Genomic DNA, 16,799 nt, shown 5'->3' with positions numbered 1-16,799 from the left:
AAAGTGTGTTAGGAGAAAGCCACAATACTTTTAAAGACCTCTTCTTAGAAGCGATACACCATCATTTCCACCACATTCTATGTGTCAAAAGTGAGTCACTAAGTAAAGAGCATACTCAAGAGGAGAGAAATGAGGTTCCCCTTTTTGAAGGGAAGAATACCAAAGAATTTTCCATGTATTTAAAACCACTACAGAGACTAAGGGAAAAAGATCAAGAGGAGAAGGGAGAATGGAGTACTGATGAAGGGTAGGGTGTCATCTTAGATGGCTGCCTGGGGAATGCCTCACTGAGAAGGTGAAACTTGAGTAAATACCTGGAGGAGGCTAGAGTGATTGGTGCAGAGTGGCAGGAGGGTGAGTAGCAGGAGATAAAACCAGGGGATAGTGGGGTGTATAGAGCACATGGGAAAGGGCTTTTTACAACTGTGTTAAGATGTTGGCTTTTACTTTGAGTGAAATGGGCGTTAATGGATGCTTTTGAGGGTGATGATTTTTTTTTCTGTTCTGTGGAGAATAGAGTGTAGGAAAGCAAGAACAGAAATAGGGAGACTAGTTAGAATTTCTTAAAATAATCTATGTGAGAAAGGATCATGCCTTGGCTTTGGAGGGGTTTTGTGTGGGGATGAATAGCAGATGTGGTGAGGAGTGGCTGCATTCTGGATATATTTGCATGTAGTGCTACAAGATTTGCTGATAGATTGGATATGGGGTGTGAGCAAAACAAAAAGTGAAAGGGATCACTGCAAGGGTTTTGGCTTGTGGAACGGAAATAATTGAATTGGCATATAGTAAGATGTTAAATAATTATCATCCATCTCAACAAGTTTAATGTACAAAACTCATTAAAACTTCTTCAATGATAATGAGCATTTTTTTACTTTATTATTTTAAAACCAGCAAAAATACTCAAAAGTAAACAATGATTTTTGGATCCTCTGGCATCTGTTCTTTCAATTAATATCCAAAGAGTTTAGAAAAGAACATGGACTTCATGAATTTTTGTAACCATCATTGTTGGTAATCTAAGAGAGTAAGGAAGGTAGTTATTAACAGTGTCTATAAATGCTCAGAGTTCCTGAAAATAGTGATCATAACTTCAACAATGAACTATAAGGATATATCTCTGATAGAAAAGTAATCAATGTAAATGAGAAAAAGAAATTTACACAGAAGACTGCCCCATATGCAAAACAAACTAGAGAACTCTTGCTCATTTAGATGAACAGTCTCATTTTAAATATTTGAAAATTCATTTTTCATTCAACAAATATTTATAGATCACCTAATATGTAGTAGATGCTGTTCAAGGTTCTGATCTAAGGCAGAAATATTAGGTTGAACCACATGAGGCTGTCTACCAAATGGCAATTTTGTGTTGTGCAAGATAATATTTTATGAATAAATAATTTGTATACAGGTTGATTGCTCTAATTAACATATCATTTTACTATGTATATATATGGTGATGTTCAGTATTTTAATGTCCATTTCTCCTGCACTTTCTTTGGGCCACTTATAATGTTTTACTTCTTTTAATAACCTAGTCATCCTTATTTCTGTCTTTTTATACCAGTCACACCTGCCTGTTGTAATTTAAACTTTATTCCCTCTTTTCCTGTCTTCTTTGTAAATGGAGCACAGCTGTTTCCTGTCACCTGTGTGTCCAGTGTCCTTTCTTGTACTTGAACCCATCTGTAAGGTTGTATTATGAGACATTATCAGGCCTGAGGATATACTTTATAGCTAAGTACATCACCTCCCAGCCATTTTTGCTATCAGTTTAGTGTACTGAATACCCATCTCAACCAGTTATAGCCAGGCTCTGATCCCCAGCTGTGTGGATCTTACACAGTTATGCTGTCTTGCATGTAACATTTGTGACAAGCTTAAGCTGGGGTAATTGTGTCCCCGCCTTGAGGGCGAGTTCAGCCAAGGCTAGTTTATGGTGATGACCATCATTTGATAATGTTCTTCACTTTCTTATTTCAGAGCTGAATGTGTGTGATCCAAACCAGAACTCTCGCAAGGTATGTAGGCAATTTTATTTTATATTGCAGTAAGAAGTGGTTGAGTTTTTCACTCCCCTTGGATTCACCTGCATTTTTTATTCCAATATAATATATGCTCAGCTTTGCACATCTCAGACACACACTATCTTATCACTCAGTTGGGAAGTTTCTCTCTCTTCCTATTATTTGGTTTCTCTGGTGCTCTACAACTTTATTTTGTGTTGTCTCAGAGGCTTTCCTGAGCTGCGTGATACAATTACATTGGAATAGCTGCAGGATATGTCCATACTGGAGCGTGATGAGTATGTTATGTGAAGCAGGATGCCATTATTTTTGTCTGTCTTTCTTAATTAGTATTACACACAGCATGACTTGGGTCTGATCCATCCCCAGTTTATTGGGGAGTAACACCATGAGGTGGAAAGAATGTCTGCCGATATTAAGAAAAGGAATTTCTTTTGTGGTACATAAACTGCTAGATGGGTGGAGAGAGCATTACCCAGCACCTGCATTCTCAGAGACCGGTCTGATTGCTTTGAAACCCATTATATTGTGTCTCTCCCCTTTCTTTATCACATTTGGCTACAGGCAGAGCGGCTGTCATTTACAATGTCTATTGTTTGGTTGCAGCCATTGCCTTTAAAAATCCAGGTCTGGAATGGGTGCAAAGGGGTAGAGAATGGAGATAGCAGACCATCACCAGGCACGGGATGATGACTCCATTCCAATCACAATTTCCTTTAATGGGGGTCCTGATGGGGCTTTCACTCTTCCACAGTGCCATGCTGCATCTGGTGTAATGGCTGCACTTGATGGATAATTTATGCAAACAGAACCCAAACAAGAAGTCATTAAGCCACCCAACGAGGGTCCTTGACTTTTGCAAAACCAAACAGTTATTCTGATCCTGATGAGTTTAATTTTACTTTGGGTTGAGTACTGATGAATATATTATGTTTAAAATAAATATTATATTATCAATATTCATAATCCAACTGTCACTTGGTATTTAATATTTATTTTAAAAATAGTGTTATTCAAAACTTGCTTTTCATCAAGTCACAAAGTACTCATATTTAGACCTTTAGTCTTATCCTGAGTCTGTTTCTAATGGACTCCAACACAGCTAGATATAAAAAGGAGGGGTACCTTTTATTTGAATATTCCTAAATACTTTTAGTTTTCATTTGTTTGGTGCTCTTATATTTGTAGTTCTAAAATGCATTGTAAATGTGAACTTGAGAATTGGATGCACAGAAAGTATAAATCATGGACAACATAAAGGATATTGATATTGAATATGATTTGGCTTCCTAGTGATTAAAATCTACTTACAAAGATATTAAAATGGAAAAAATAAAGCTTTAGCATACATCACGTCTTTGTTGTAACTCAAGCACCATGTAGGTATACAATGTTTGGATGTCAGTTTATATACTGTGTGGTGTTCTTGGTGCTTTCCAGATGCCCAGCAGTTTATTTTAGTAATTTTAATTTTATTAGAACAGCGTCCTGTGACTTGGTTGCTGTATGGTATCTCTGGGAATGCTCATGTGAAAATCATTAAAGCCTAAATGTTCCTGGCAGGTAATCTCACCGTCTTTTCATCTTTCATCTCCAGAAAGGTGGCCCCTATAGATTGTTTAAAGGGCAAGAAACACTGTTCTACCAGAACAAATGACAATGCTGCACCCAGACCATCGCCTCCCACTTGATGAGAAAAAAGAGAGGCTGTAAATCTGTGGAGTGCAATCCTTCAGGTTTTACCTGTGGGGAGAATGTTTATCTCATGGGATCAGGTGCAACATGGCACAGTCCTTGGGGCCTTTCAGTCCTATGCACCCCCAGAGGGGCCAGAGCCCCCCAGAACCTGTGATAGGCAAGCCTCCCAGACCCACAGCTGGGGCAGCTGTATCTATGACATTGCCATTTCAAAGTGACATGGGGAATAAGAGGAGCTGGCAGCTTGGGGGCCCCAAGCTTCAGAATAGGAGTTCAGTGTGGGGCCAAAACAAGAGAGAATGGGGGGACAAGAGGGGGAGAACTGAAGTAGAGAGGAAAACAAGCTTTCTGAATCGTCAGCCCCCTGACTTTTTCTCTGTGGAAGAGTAAAAGGAAGAGAGAACTATAAATACATAGTCCAGAGGTGGAACATATTCAAAAGAACAGATTGGAGCAGTCAGAAGGCCTTTAGTGGATTATCAAACAGAGAGCCACATTCTTGGTAGCTATAGATGGCATGTATTACTAAAGAGTATTACTAGCTCACTTGGGAAGGAATACTGGCAGCCACATCCTAAATTTCTTGTTGATACCAAGGATTTCCTTATCCAGAAACCCTTATTCCCCAAATATCTTAGAGAGACTTTCAAAAATACAATAGATTTCTGTCTCTAGATTTGCTAATTCCATGGGTCACCTGCAGGGTCTTAGCTTAGGTCTTTAACAGGAGTCTCAAAGCAGTTTTGTTGTGGAAGCCAAAACCAGTTAACAAATTATTGTGTTAGATCCTAAAGTCAGGGATCCTGCAGCTATAGAACCATCTCCAGCCTATAGCTTAAAGACACCTTTATTTAACTTGTGGGTCTCTGAGGAGAGCTAATTTTCCTGGGCCTCTCTTTCTGGTAATTTCCTTTTCCTTTCAAGGTCTTAAAATTTCACACCAGAGTTGGAGTGATCTGAATAGAAGATTGTTTTTACTTTGGCTTCAGTGCAAAATTCCATCAAGACTGCTCTATACTAATCTCTGCCCCTTGACTATGAGTAGAGTCAAAAGACTCAGGTATAAAGAAATGACCTTTTCTCACTCCATTTGTGAGAGGGAAGATATTATGTAGGAATAAGTTAAGTAGATTAGGTAAGAACAATTGGGCATATCCTTAGGTCATGGATATAGCCTTTCAATTTCACCACAAAGCCTAAAATCATATCTATCTTTATATCCTTGTCATTCTATATATTATTTCATCTGTGCCTATCATTTCTTACAACTGTGTTTCTTAGGCTCTTCTAGGCTTCTAAGTAAGTTTGGTCCATGGAGGCACTAGCAGAAGGCTGGAGGTGGGGGAGGAGTAGAAGTCAGGGCATTTTTCTCTCTCTTTGCCCTCATGTTCTATCATTGGCTACATCTCTTCCATGGTTCTAGCTCCCACAGTTTCTTCCTCCATTGTTCCAGCTCTTTCCAGGTAGCCTCTGGAAAGTTTCTGGGAACAACATATCTGTGTTCTTTCATCCAAGGTTGATAACTTTCTGTTATGAATCCCTGCTTTGCTTCACCTCTTTTACTCCTTAGCTCTTTAACTATCTGTGTAACTTATCCCCTAAATAAGTTTTACTCAGTTGAAAATATCTGGAGAGGAGAGGTTCCTTACTCCCTGCTGGACCCTGACTGATTCACTGACCACAAGTAAGACACTCCCTTGCATAGAGCTTAATGGAATTTAAGGAAGGTCATGTGGTATAGTATAATGGATATGAACTCAGAATCCTGGGGTTCAAATTTTGACTGTGGGCAAATAATTTCATCTCTCTGGACCTTTGTTTCTTTGGCTGTGAAATCCCAATGGGTAGACTCCAAACTTTTCTTTTATCTTCACACTAACTCTCCCAAAAAGGGAATAGGGTTTAGATTTAATAGGCTTATTGAGAGCTATGGAAATCTCATGTATGATCTGCCTTGTGTTATAACTTATTATAATTACTCATTATAAATGCTCACTATATATAAATACTCATTATAAATACTCATTATAAATATAAGCACTCTTTTATGCTGAGCCCAGGCATAGCTTCACCAATGCTTTCCAACATAATGATTCTGGCAAAGGATAAGATTTGGCAAGTAAGTTGAAATCCAGTTTCCACCCATGATTCCAGGTCTTTACTTTTTTTTGTGTCCAGATTCAGAGACTGAGGCTGAGAGAGGCTAAATGCATGTCAGATGCATGGAAAAAATACATTTTTATTTAAAAATTATCCTGACATATCAGCATATTATACACACATATGTACATACATATTTACATTATATATGTATATATATATAATGTGTGTGTGTGTGTGTGTGTGTGTGTGTATTTAATATCATAGAATTTGTTTGAACTGGGAAGGCAGCTGGGAGATCATCCATTCCACATTTTCATCTCATGGACAAGGAACATGAAACTCATGCTTTGAAAACAGGGATGTGTGTTTAAATACTATGGGGAAATTAAAGGAAAACAATGAAGGGGGTGTTTGTTTTTCATTTCAAGCAGTGAGCAGATCCTTTTTTGGTTGATAAGTGACCCTCTACCACTAGAAGTGCTACAATTTTTCTATTTTTGTTTTGATAATTAACACATGTCAACTCTGTATTTTTCACTTTTGGAATCTGGGGAATGGAAAAGTTCATTGGCCAATTGTCACAGAAAATAGAGGGAATGAGATACCCACAAATGGCTTTTAATTTCTCATAAAATTGCCGTATCTCGAGTGTGGTGGAGTCAGCTTGTGTTAAGGCCCACTGGAATTCTGTCCTTATAAGGGTAAGAAAACAAAAGGTGGCGGACAAAAATATAAAACTTCTGGGGTTTATTTTAGCAGCTCATTTTTGATGGAGACGATAAGTTTGCAGAATATATGAAACTCTGTTTTATTTTCTATAATCTGTCTACCTGCTGATTTTTTAATCGTAAATGATCTAACAGTGATTGCCATAGATTTCCCATTCATTGTAAAAATGCAAGTGTCTGAAATAAGGAGCAGAGCAGTTGATTTGTTTGGTTACATTTCACAGGAGCAGTCCATTCCCGGTGTATGTGCTCCAGATGTGGGCGAGCAGTAAGGCAGAGCTTTCCAGAAACCCAAGGTTGAGATTTTTCCTTGCAGCTCTGTCCAGTTCATTATTTATATGCCATATGTTCTCTCAAACTCACCCCTCTGCTATATCAGTTAAAACCTTGACTTGTTGTTATCATTACATTGTGATGGTCTCTATCTTGAAGCATTTTCACAGAAATGTTTATTGTTCACAGTGCACAGGTCCTGAGCCATACCCATTGGAGGGAGGCAGGAGAACAGGACATCAATCTTACCAGCTGGGTTTATGGCTTCATTGTCTGGTCTGATTTTATGAGAAGAAAGCACATGGTGGTGGAGGAGAAAAATTGCTAGGGGGTAAACGTGTCCTTTGAAATGCCACTCTTGGATTTCTGACAGGGTAAAAAGAAAGCCTATGGTGGATTTGTTAAAGCACAGTGATGGAAATGAAGCCAGGGTGGACTTTTTGGCAGGGAGCTGAATTTTCCCTTCTCACATAGATGTTAACTTTCTGGGGGAATACACTCTTCTGTAGGAGCAGTAAGGAGCATCATTATGTATCCTCTTAGCTAAAAAAGAGGGTTTGATTGTTAGAGATGCCACCTCAGAGAGGATTGGCGGGACCACCTGGAAGGCCAGAGATGTTCAGGAGCCTCTGTGGGATCTCATTGACCCAGGGGCCTGATTCATCATGAACTCTAAATCCTGAATATCAGCCCTAATTCCAAGTGCCAAGTTGGGTCTCTATTTGGTAGTGGACCCAACCATCAAGCAACATAGTGCTCACCTACCTTAGGGAGAAAGGAGAGGAAGGATCGTGTGGGTAAGAAGATGGTTAAAGAGGATACACTCTGAATTCAGATTGCTCCTATTCAAATATTACCTGTGCCATCTACCAACTCAGTTAGTAGAACAATTTTCTAAACTTCAGTTTCCCCATCTGTAAAATGGGTACAAAATAGTGCTTCTGGAAGATCATTTATGAACAGAGATTTGCACAACGTTGAGCACTCAATCAATGCTGGCTTTTATTATTGTTAAGAGATCTTGACAAGCATTCAGAATATCATATATACACTAAAGACATGACCAGGCAACCCAGACCACCCCCTGATCTCCAGACCTGAAGGAGGTTACACTGCGAAGACAAAGGGGGATCTCGAGTGGGATGTTGGAAGTTTGCTCTTCCTGGGTGTTCTGTCTCCTTCCTGAAACAGGAAGCAGGCATTTCCTATTACAGCGGTGAGATGGAGCTTGGGGTCTTCTGCTTGAGAGTCACCTCTGGCTCAGGAAGGCTGAACAAGCCCAGGGTGAGACCCACACTTTTGTCTTCTTAGGGCTGGCTCTGACTGGATCTTGAGGGGTGAGAGGGATGATTTCTGTGCCACCAAGTTCATCTCAGCAGGAGTGGTGCATAAGCCCTGCCAGGACTATTGTGAAATCAATCGAAATAGCACTTTTGTTTTATATCTTAGTGATTGTGCTCTAGTTCTACAATTTAGATGATTGTCCAGGTCATTTCTAACCACATGACATGGAACTTTGATTATTTTCTGATAAATACTAGACTAGAGAATTGAGGCCAGTTTTTCTACCCCAATTTTCTTTGTGTTCCTTAAAGTTACATTTTGCTGAGGGCACACACTGTGTGTGTATTTTGCTGAGGGATACTTTTGGGTTGGAGTCTTGTTGGACACATTTTCTTCACTAATCTGATAAATATTTATTGTGTGTATTATGTGTCAGGAAATATAACAGTCACTGGGGTATGCGGCAGGAAACTAGCCAGATGGGGCCTTGCCCTCATAGAGCTCCCAGGCTAATCATCGCCTCACCGGCAGGCTCCGTGTGGTAGCTCATCTACAAGATAACTGCCATCAGTTCCTTCCTGCCTCGCTCAGATGTCATATGGTGCAAGTGATGCTCCATCATTTTAGGATCTGGTCTTCAAGAGGTCTGACAGGTTGTGCTTTCTGTGCTTCTCTGTTTCCCTATATATTCATGGCTGGTCATAGAAGAAGCCTAACTGCCTATAGACGACATGAGGAGCCACATGAAGCTGAGGACTAAAGGAGAAAGAGGAACTATGCCACAGACATACAGCCCTAGTCACGCTATCACAGTCCTCTTCAGCTGTTAGAGCTGCTCCTCTGTGCTTTCACTGAATTCTTGCCTCCCAGAATCGTGAGCATAACAGAATGGTGGTGGTTGTGAGCCACATGTGGTGGGGTGGTTTGTGAGACAGCCATGGGTGGTTGAAGCACAGTGTCTCGTCCAGCTTTGATTCCTAGAGTCAAACCGTGACTAACACATAGTGAATGCTCAATTAAGTGTGCACTGGACTTTTCATGAACCATGCTTCACTCTTACAGTGAATTTACATTTCTGCATTTGGGGACACCCATATTTGTCATGAGAAAAGTGATATAGAGGCAGAAGCTGGGATCTAAGCCATATAAGGTTTGGACTGGCTTCACAGGGTTTGATTTCCCAGGACACTTGAAAACTAACTCTCTCTTCCTTCACCTCCCTGTCCATTGTACACACCTTTCAGAGAAAATCAGTTCATTCTTATACATGGATTCTTTAAGGCTTAGAGCATGAGCTTTGGAATACCTTCCTTCTGAACTTTAAAGCTCTGGGTTCTCTGTTAGAGCACCAGTTCCTGTGGAGACATGCCTGATTCTTAAAACCACTCTCACAACCTACTTTTGGCCTGATCCTGGGCATTGAACTTGGCTGACTCTCCAACTCTATTAACTAATCTGTTGCAAGGTAGGACCTTTCCAAAAACTATGCTGAGCCAACTGATTACCCTACTTATTCCAGTTCCTCTAAATTAACCCTTCTCAGTTCTTGAGTGATTAGCTCTTAATCTTCCTCATGTTTTATACAGTCCTGATGCTCCCATGAATGCCACTGTAGTTTCCCAAATGCATTTTTCTATATTTAGAAGGACTTGATTTCGTATAATCTTGCCTTATTCTCCTATCCTACTCTTCCACTTGATAAATGGAATGTTCTGCACCCCCTTCCCCATAGAATCAGGCATATCTCTGTGGTACTACCCACTTAGACATCCTATGGGACTCTCAAACCCAATATGAATGAATAAATTATGATCTTATTCCTAGTTACCCAATCTTCAGGATTGACTTTTACACATTTCCCCCTTCTCACATGGTGTTTAATCAGTCCTCGGACCTTATAGAATCTTCTTTCCAGATGTTGCTCACACCTGCTTCCTCTATTCCATTATGGCTGCCATTACCTATTCTATTATAACATGTCTCTCCTCTCCATGACATTCCACTCCATGTCGGATTTACCTCCCAAATGTACAGCTGCCCACACTTCTACTCCTTTGGGGAAGAGCATGACTGACTCTCCATTCTTTACTCAGTTAAGACAAACATGTCACCTGGCATTTTCAGACATCTTCAATTTGTTCACCTTTATGTCTCATTCTTATCTTTACTATAGCAAAATTGGACTATTTTGTTTTCAGATAAGCACAAGTCTTTTTGCAATTGGCACTATGCTTGTGAGATTCTTTTTTTCTAGAGCTCTCCCTTCTCTAAGAGCCCACTTGTTTCCAAAGACCATTCAAACTTGGCCTCTTCAATCTCACCTCACCTGATGTAAGTTCCTTTCCTCAGCCCATCCAGGGGAAGCCTTTCCTTAGGCTGAGTTCAAAAAACATTTGGCTGCTCTCTGACAGCTATCATTGGCTCTGCAGTGTAGATATCTGAGCATAGCTCTGAGACATGCTAGAATACTCTAACCTCACTGAGCACTGGGGCTAGGCACACAGAAGAAGCTGTCTCAGTATTTGAGAGACTGAACTGACTTGGGTTCAGCTGAAGCTCAGACTATCCATTGGTCAAGTTGGGTCAAATCTTTTCTATCAGATTTTTTTTCTCCCCTTCTATCTTTCTTTCTTCTCTTCCCTTTCTATCTCTCTGAGACCCAGCATTCCCGTGCATACCTTGGATTGCACGCAGTTCTCCATATGCATGCTAAGGCAGTGTCCCTACTCCTAAGCTTTCTTTTCTCCTTTGCTTCCTTGAAACTTACCCTCCCTGGGCTTTCCCCCCTCAGGTCTCTCTTCATGCAGGAACTAACCTTATAAACTAGTGTGAGTAGAGGTGAAAATCAGTAAAAATAGAACCAGAAAATATTTGCCATTGAGTGCTCATTGCTTGCTCCCATCACAGTTCAGGCTCTCACCATGATATGCCATTTGTGTCGCTACAGCAGGTCCCAGTGGATTGTCTTCTTTTGCTCACTCAGCTCTGGAATTCTACTCATTACTTCTCAACAAATGTCAACACAAGGCTATGGTTATTTTTGCTGCATTTCAAACTTCTGGATTATCTCAGGTCTCTCATATTCAGACTCCCAGGCACCCTTGCTTCCCCCTCTCTAAGGATATAGAATGACCCTTGCTGATTCCCTTTGCTTTGGTCAGGCTCACTCTCACACTCATGGTCTCCATCCTCATGCCATTCTCATATGTGCTCAGGAATTTCTTGTTTTCATCACTTGGATCATGTTGCACCCTCTTCCTGGCATGCTCCTTTGCTCATCAGAAGCCATCTCTCCTTGGTGCAGATTCCTTTTCTTTTGGAAACAGTCCTGGATCACCCCCACAGCCATCTCTCTGGGCTTTGGATGGCTTTAATGCTTCTCTGCATCACTGTTTGCCAGTTCATCATACACTGATTCCTGGCACTTCTTGTACAACTTTGAGCTGTTAGTTATCTTTCTATATTTGTTCACTTTCCTTGCAAATTTCATGTCTTATGTCCTCAAGGTCCCTGAGAACACATTGCACATCTTTAACATTCTTTTTTGTTCCCCTCAGTGCCTTGCTCACTTGTCATAGCTGCCCTACAAATATTTCTGGAATATCAAGGTTTAACCTTCCTCAGGTGAGCCCCACATTTTTTGTATAACCATGATCTTTGAGGCCTTAAGCCAGATAGTAATTATTGTGGGACTTTCTTTGACTAGCAGGGAGGCCATGGGAGGTATATTTTGGTACCTAGGGATCTTTGGATGTCCTTTACATCATCCTATATTAATAATGACTGACTCATCCTGAGACTCACCATGTGCCAACCTCTGTGCTAAACTCTTAAACATTATTTTTATTTAATCCTTGCAATAATCATATGGGAGTAATTATTAGTGTGATTTTAGTTTACAGGTTAGGAAAACTGAGGTACAGAGAAATTAGCTCATATGTGTGGTATGCCACAATTTCAAACACTGTGGTGTGAAATTTTAGACATTATTCATAGCACACTCTGACCAAAAATGCGAAAAAATATCAGCCCTTATATTTGTACACTGTAATCCCTACAATCTATATCTTTTACACATAGAATTTTTTTATTTTATTAATATTTATTGTTGAGATTATTACAGATGTTCTTCCTGCTGCTCAAACCCCTCCCCCCTCCCCCAGCCATAGCTCTCTTCCACCTGGTTCCCACCACATCACAGGCCCTTACTACCCTGTTGTCTGTATCCATAGGTAATGCATACATGAATATATGAATATAAGATCTTTGTATAATCTCTTTCTGCACCCCCACACATCCTGCCTTCTGAGAATCATTAGTCTGTTACATTTCCATGCCCTTGATTCTATTTCATTCACCAGTTCTGTTCATCAGATTTTTTATTCATTTGATTTTTAGATTCAGTTGTTGATATTTGTTGCCATTTTGTTGTATATATTTTTTATCTTTACCATTTTCTTCTTCTTCATCTTCCTAAAGAATACCATTCAGCATGTCATATAATACTGATTTGGTGGTGATGAACTCCTTTAGCTTTTTCTTGTCTGTGAAGCTCTTTATCTGACTTTCAATTCTAAATGATAGCTATGCTGGGTAGAGTAATATTGGTTGTACGTTCTTGCTTTCCATCACTTTGAATATTTCTTGCCACTCCCTTCTGGCCTGCATAGTTTCTGCCACTCCCTCTGGCATGCATAGTTTCTGTTGAGAAATCAGCTGACAGTTATATGGATATTCCCTTGAAGGTAACTAACTGCTTTTCTCTTGCTGCTTTTAAGATTCTCTTTGTCTTTTGCCCTAGACATTTTAATTATGATGTGTCTTGGTGTGGTCCTTTTTGGGTTCCTCTTGTTTGGAGTTCTCTGTGCTCTCTGAACTTGTAAGTCTACTTCTTTCACCAGATAGGGGAAGTTTTCTGTCATTATTGCTTCAAATGGATTTTCAATATCTTGCTCTCTCTCTTATTTTGGCAGCCTCATAATGTGAATACTGGTACACTTGAAGTTGTCCCAGAGGCTCCTTACACTATCTTTTATTTTTGGATTCTTATTCTTTTTGCTCTTCTGGTTGGGTGGTTTTTGCTTCCTCATATTTCAAATCATTGATTTGATTCTTGGGGTCCTCTAGTCTACTGTTGAATCCCTATATATTATTCTTTATTTAAGTCAGTATATACTACTTAATTTCTGGCTGTTCCTGTTCCTTTTTTTTTTTTTTTTCCATTCTCGCTAAGATCCTTGAAAGTCTCACTAAGTTCCTTGGAGGTTTCTAGAAGATTCTTGAGTAACCTTATAACTGTGGTTTTGAACTCTATATCCAGTAGTTTGTTTTCTTCCATTTCTTTCATTTGTGACACGTTTCTTTGTCTTTGCATTTTGGCTGCTTCCCTGTGATTTTTTTCCTATGTATTGTGTATTGCTGCTATGTCTCCTTGAGTTTATAGAGTGTAGTAAGTGTTCTATAGAGCCCACTAGCACAGCCTCCCCAGTCACCTGACCTGGGAACTCTTAATTGTACCCCTTTGTAGGCTGAGTGTACAGTCTTGTTGTAGTTGAGACTTGATTGCTGTTGGTGTCCTGAGAAGAGTTGACCTCCAGGACAATTGGCTGTGACTACAGTGGGAGAATTGCTGTGTAGGATACACCCTTATGAATCTGGACTTGCTTTAGTCAGGCTGTGGTGCTCACTGAGTCTACCCCTTGAGTGTGTTGCTTATGGATGTGGAGAGTTGTAATCTTTTATGCCCTGACACTGACCACTGGGTACATTGGATCTTGGGACTCCAGGGAAATGCAAAGATAGCTTATGCTTGGGTCCACCCAGCAGGAGCTACAGAGATCTGCAGATTTCTCTTGTTTGTATCAGGTTTGGAAGTGCCCACATGGGGTCCAGCTGTGAACCAAAGCTGGATGGTGCTGATGCCAGATATGAAGTCTTTTATTGATAGGTTTGGGGCTCCCTGACCCAGCTGTAGCTCATTTGACAGGTTTTTAGCCTGAGCAAGGACAGGCCATTCATATGCAAAAGCTGCTGCATACTAGGGTAGGGTTGTAAATTAGGAGGGGCAGGGTCTCAAGGAATTACCTGGGCTGAGAAAAAAGAAATGGCTGCCAGTCAACCCTGAAACCCCGGGAGGTCCCAGCAATGGAACAATTACACTCTGAGCACCTCCCTCCCTTGAGTTCCTGTCTCAATGCCAGACCTTCCAGTTTCTCCTTGTATGTGTCTGGGTCCCTCAGAGTCTCGCCCCTTATTGGAACTCAGAGGAAGTGGGTCCTTATAAGTTTAGTTCACAGTGTTGGCCTTTTAAGTGGAGTAGTTGGGTCTCCAACAGACTTTGTTTCACTCAGCCCCAATCCACACTGGTTTTTACAGCCCTTAGTTCTTACTGCCTTAGGGACTTCTTTTCCCAGCTCTGGGACTCTGGCCTGGGTGTCTGGTGTGGGGTTGGGACCCCTTGCTCCTCCTGGTGGCTTCCACAGAGGTGATCCTCTCCTGATTAAAAAAAAAAAAAAAAAATGGTCCATGTGGGTGCTGAACCAGCCTGCTCCACACCAGTCTCTGTATGCTTTCTTATTTACTTTTCTAGTTGTAGGAATTTCATTCAGCCAGATTTCCGGTGGTTCTAAATGATGATTGTTCTGTATTTTAGTTGTAATTTTGATATGGTTGTGGGAGGTGGCAAGTACAGGCACTTGCCTATGCCTCCATCTTGGTTCTCCTTCATAGAATCTTATTTAATTGACTCCACACCCTTATGTAGATTATTGCACTCCTATTTTATTTCTGTTCTTCTTATTTATATTTTGAATTTCATCCTCTCACATAATCTAAGGTGCTTTATGCTGCTGATAATGCTTTCTCTCTTTTGTATAGTCAATATCTCTAACTTAATTTTGTTCAGTGTATCATAGATAATTGTGTTGGTTAGGAAACACAAGGCCTCTCTATAATTCTCTTAGCCTTTGCCTCATACTTGACACCTCATGTTGCCAAGAAAGCTGCTACAGTTCCAGACATCCTGTCCCTTTAGGGAAGGGAGAAGAGATATCACCTCCTACCTCCCCCTGGCACTTCCATTCATGTGTCATTGTCCAGAATGCATCTCCTGGCTATTGGGAGCTGGAGGGAAGGTGGGGAAAGCAAATGTTCAGCTTGGAACATTGTAAGATCACATTATCAAGGATGAAGAGAAGAATGAACAGTAGAGAGGCTACTGTCTGCCATAGCACTTGTTCAATCTTAGGTGAATAAATAAACAAATGATACATCATCTTAAGCTTATTCTATTTTATGTTATAAAAGTAATACCTGAATGCATTCTTATTGTAAAACAAAATCCAATATGTCTAAGTACACAGGATAAAGAGAAAACTCCTTACTTTAATCAACCCAATCATACCCCCCTCCTTGGAGATAATTATAGTTATCAATGTGATGAACATCCTTTTAGACATACCTATAAACATGGATATGTATGTCACACATTCATATATCATTTTCTATCTCTATCTCTATCTCTATATAGATGTATTTATATATTCATATATATTTATACATAAACATGTGATGAATTTATTAAAAGTTTAGCTTTCTACATGAAATAATATGTTTTTTTTTCTATAAAATGAGAATATCTTGAAAGTTCTGTTTTTGTGCTTTGCTCTTTATTTACAGTACCTTAGTATATCTTGGAACTCTTTCCATACCAACACCAATAGAGCTCCCTCATTCTTCATCTTGACTCCAAAGTAATCCATATATTGGATGTGTTGGGGCTTGCTTAATCTTTCCCTTGTTTTAGAATATTGGGATTGTCTGATCTGGACTAATAACCCCCTTTTGAATAAAGAAAGTGCGATTTGATAGAGGATCAGTGACTCTGTTAGTCAGATACTGGTCAGGTGGAGCGCTTCAGAACCAGGTGTCAGGATTCTCCCACTCTGGGCATTTTCCAAAGCTGCCATGTGGCTGAAATGCTGCCACATGCCTGAGGAAGGCTGTGGTTGAAGCCTCTTTGTGGGACTCCGTTAGAAACCTGAAGTCTACTGAAATGATTCCTCTGGCAATACTGATTGGTGTCAAAATCCCACATCAAAAGACTTCTAACTAAATAGCTGCCGGAGACATAGACATCGTTTTCTTTAAAAAACTACCTCAGAAGTTTTTCTTCCTGAAATGATGTATTACAAGCATCCTTGATTTCTCAGAAGGAAGTGATTTTGATTTTGTCCCAGAGTCTGTTTCCTGGGTAAAGGGGTGACAACAGAGCTGAAATCTCTGAGCTTTGTGCTCTTCTGAAGCTCACAGTGAGAACACTCATGCCACATTAGGGCAGTGCCAGAAACCTGCAAAGTCTTTCCCCCCCCTAAGTCTTGGAGGGTGGGGGTAGATTTGCCAACGTGCTCGTATTTGAAGGTGTAACACATACGCTAACACGTGTAAAGGGCAATGAAATCACATAATGGTGCGTTAAAGCCTCCAGAAGTTCAAATAAAAGCTCAGCATATCTGTATTTTCTGGGGGTTGGCAGGGAAAGAGCCATCTGCCGGAGCACACTTCACGGCAGTTCTCATTGTGTATTCACTTAAAATGATTGCAAAGACACATTGCCTTGTGCATAAATGCTCTCTGATTTCCTTTAGGTGTGAGTAAGACCTGGACAGCCAAATGTGATTTG

The 16,799-nt window shown here is 40.3% G+C and overlaps 1 protein-coding gene across 1 annotated transcript in view; it reads left to right on the top strand.

The window, feature by feature from the left end:
* Positions 1-208: 208 nt before the first annotated feature.
* Positions 209-16,799, top strand: part of LOC311627104 (uncharacterized protein) — a gene marked incomplete at its 3' end in the record, with an annotated part of 735,059 nt that continues 718,468 nt past the window's right edge. The window contains exons 1-2 of the mRNA XM_084893348.1: positions 209-354; positions 1,990-2,027. Of these exons, the coding sequence (XP_084749474.1) occupies positions 1,996-2,027 (32 nt within the window). The 5' untranslated portion in view covers positions 209-354; positions 1,990-1,995. The remainder of the gene's footprint in view (positions 355-1,989; positions 2,028-16,799) is intronic.

This window comes from Pipistrellus hanaki, assembly GCF_964339955.1.
Source record: "Pipistrellus hanaki genome assembly, chromosome: 8".
Classification (NCBI taxonomy): domain Eukaryota; kingdom Metazoa; phylum Chordata; class Mammalia; order Chiroptera; family Vespertilionidae; genus Pipistrellus; species Pipistrellus hanaki.
The sequence above is the reverse complement of the archived record's forward strand: the minus strand, read 5'-3'. Positions and strand labels throughout refer to the sequence as shown.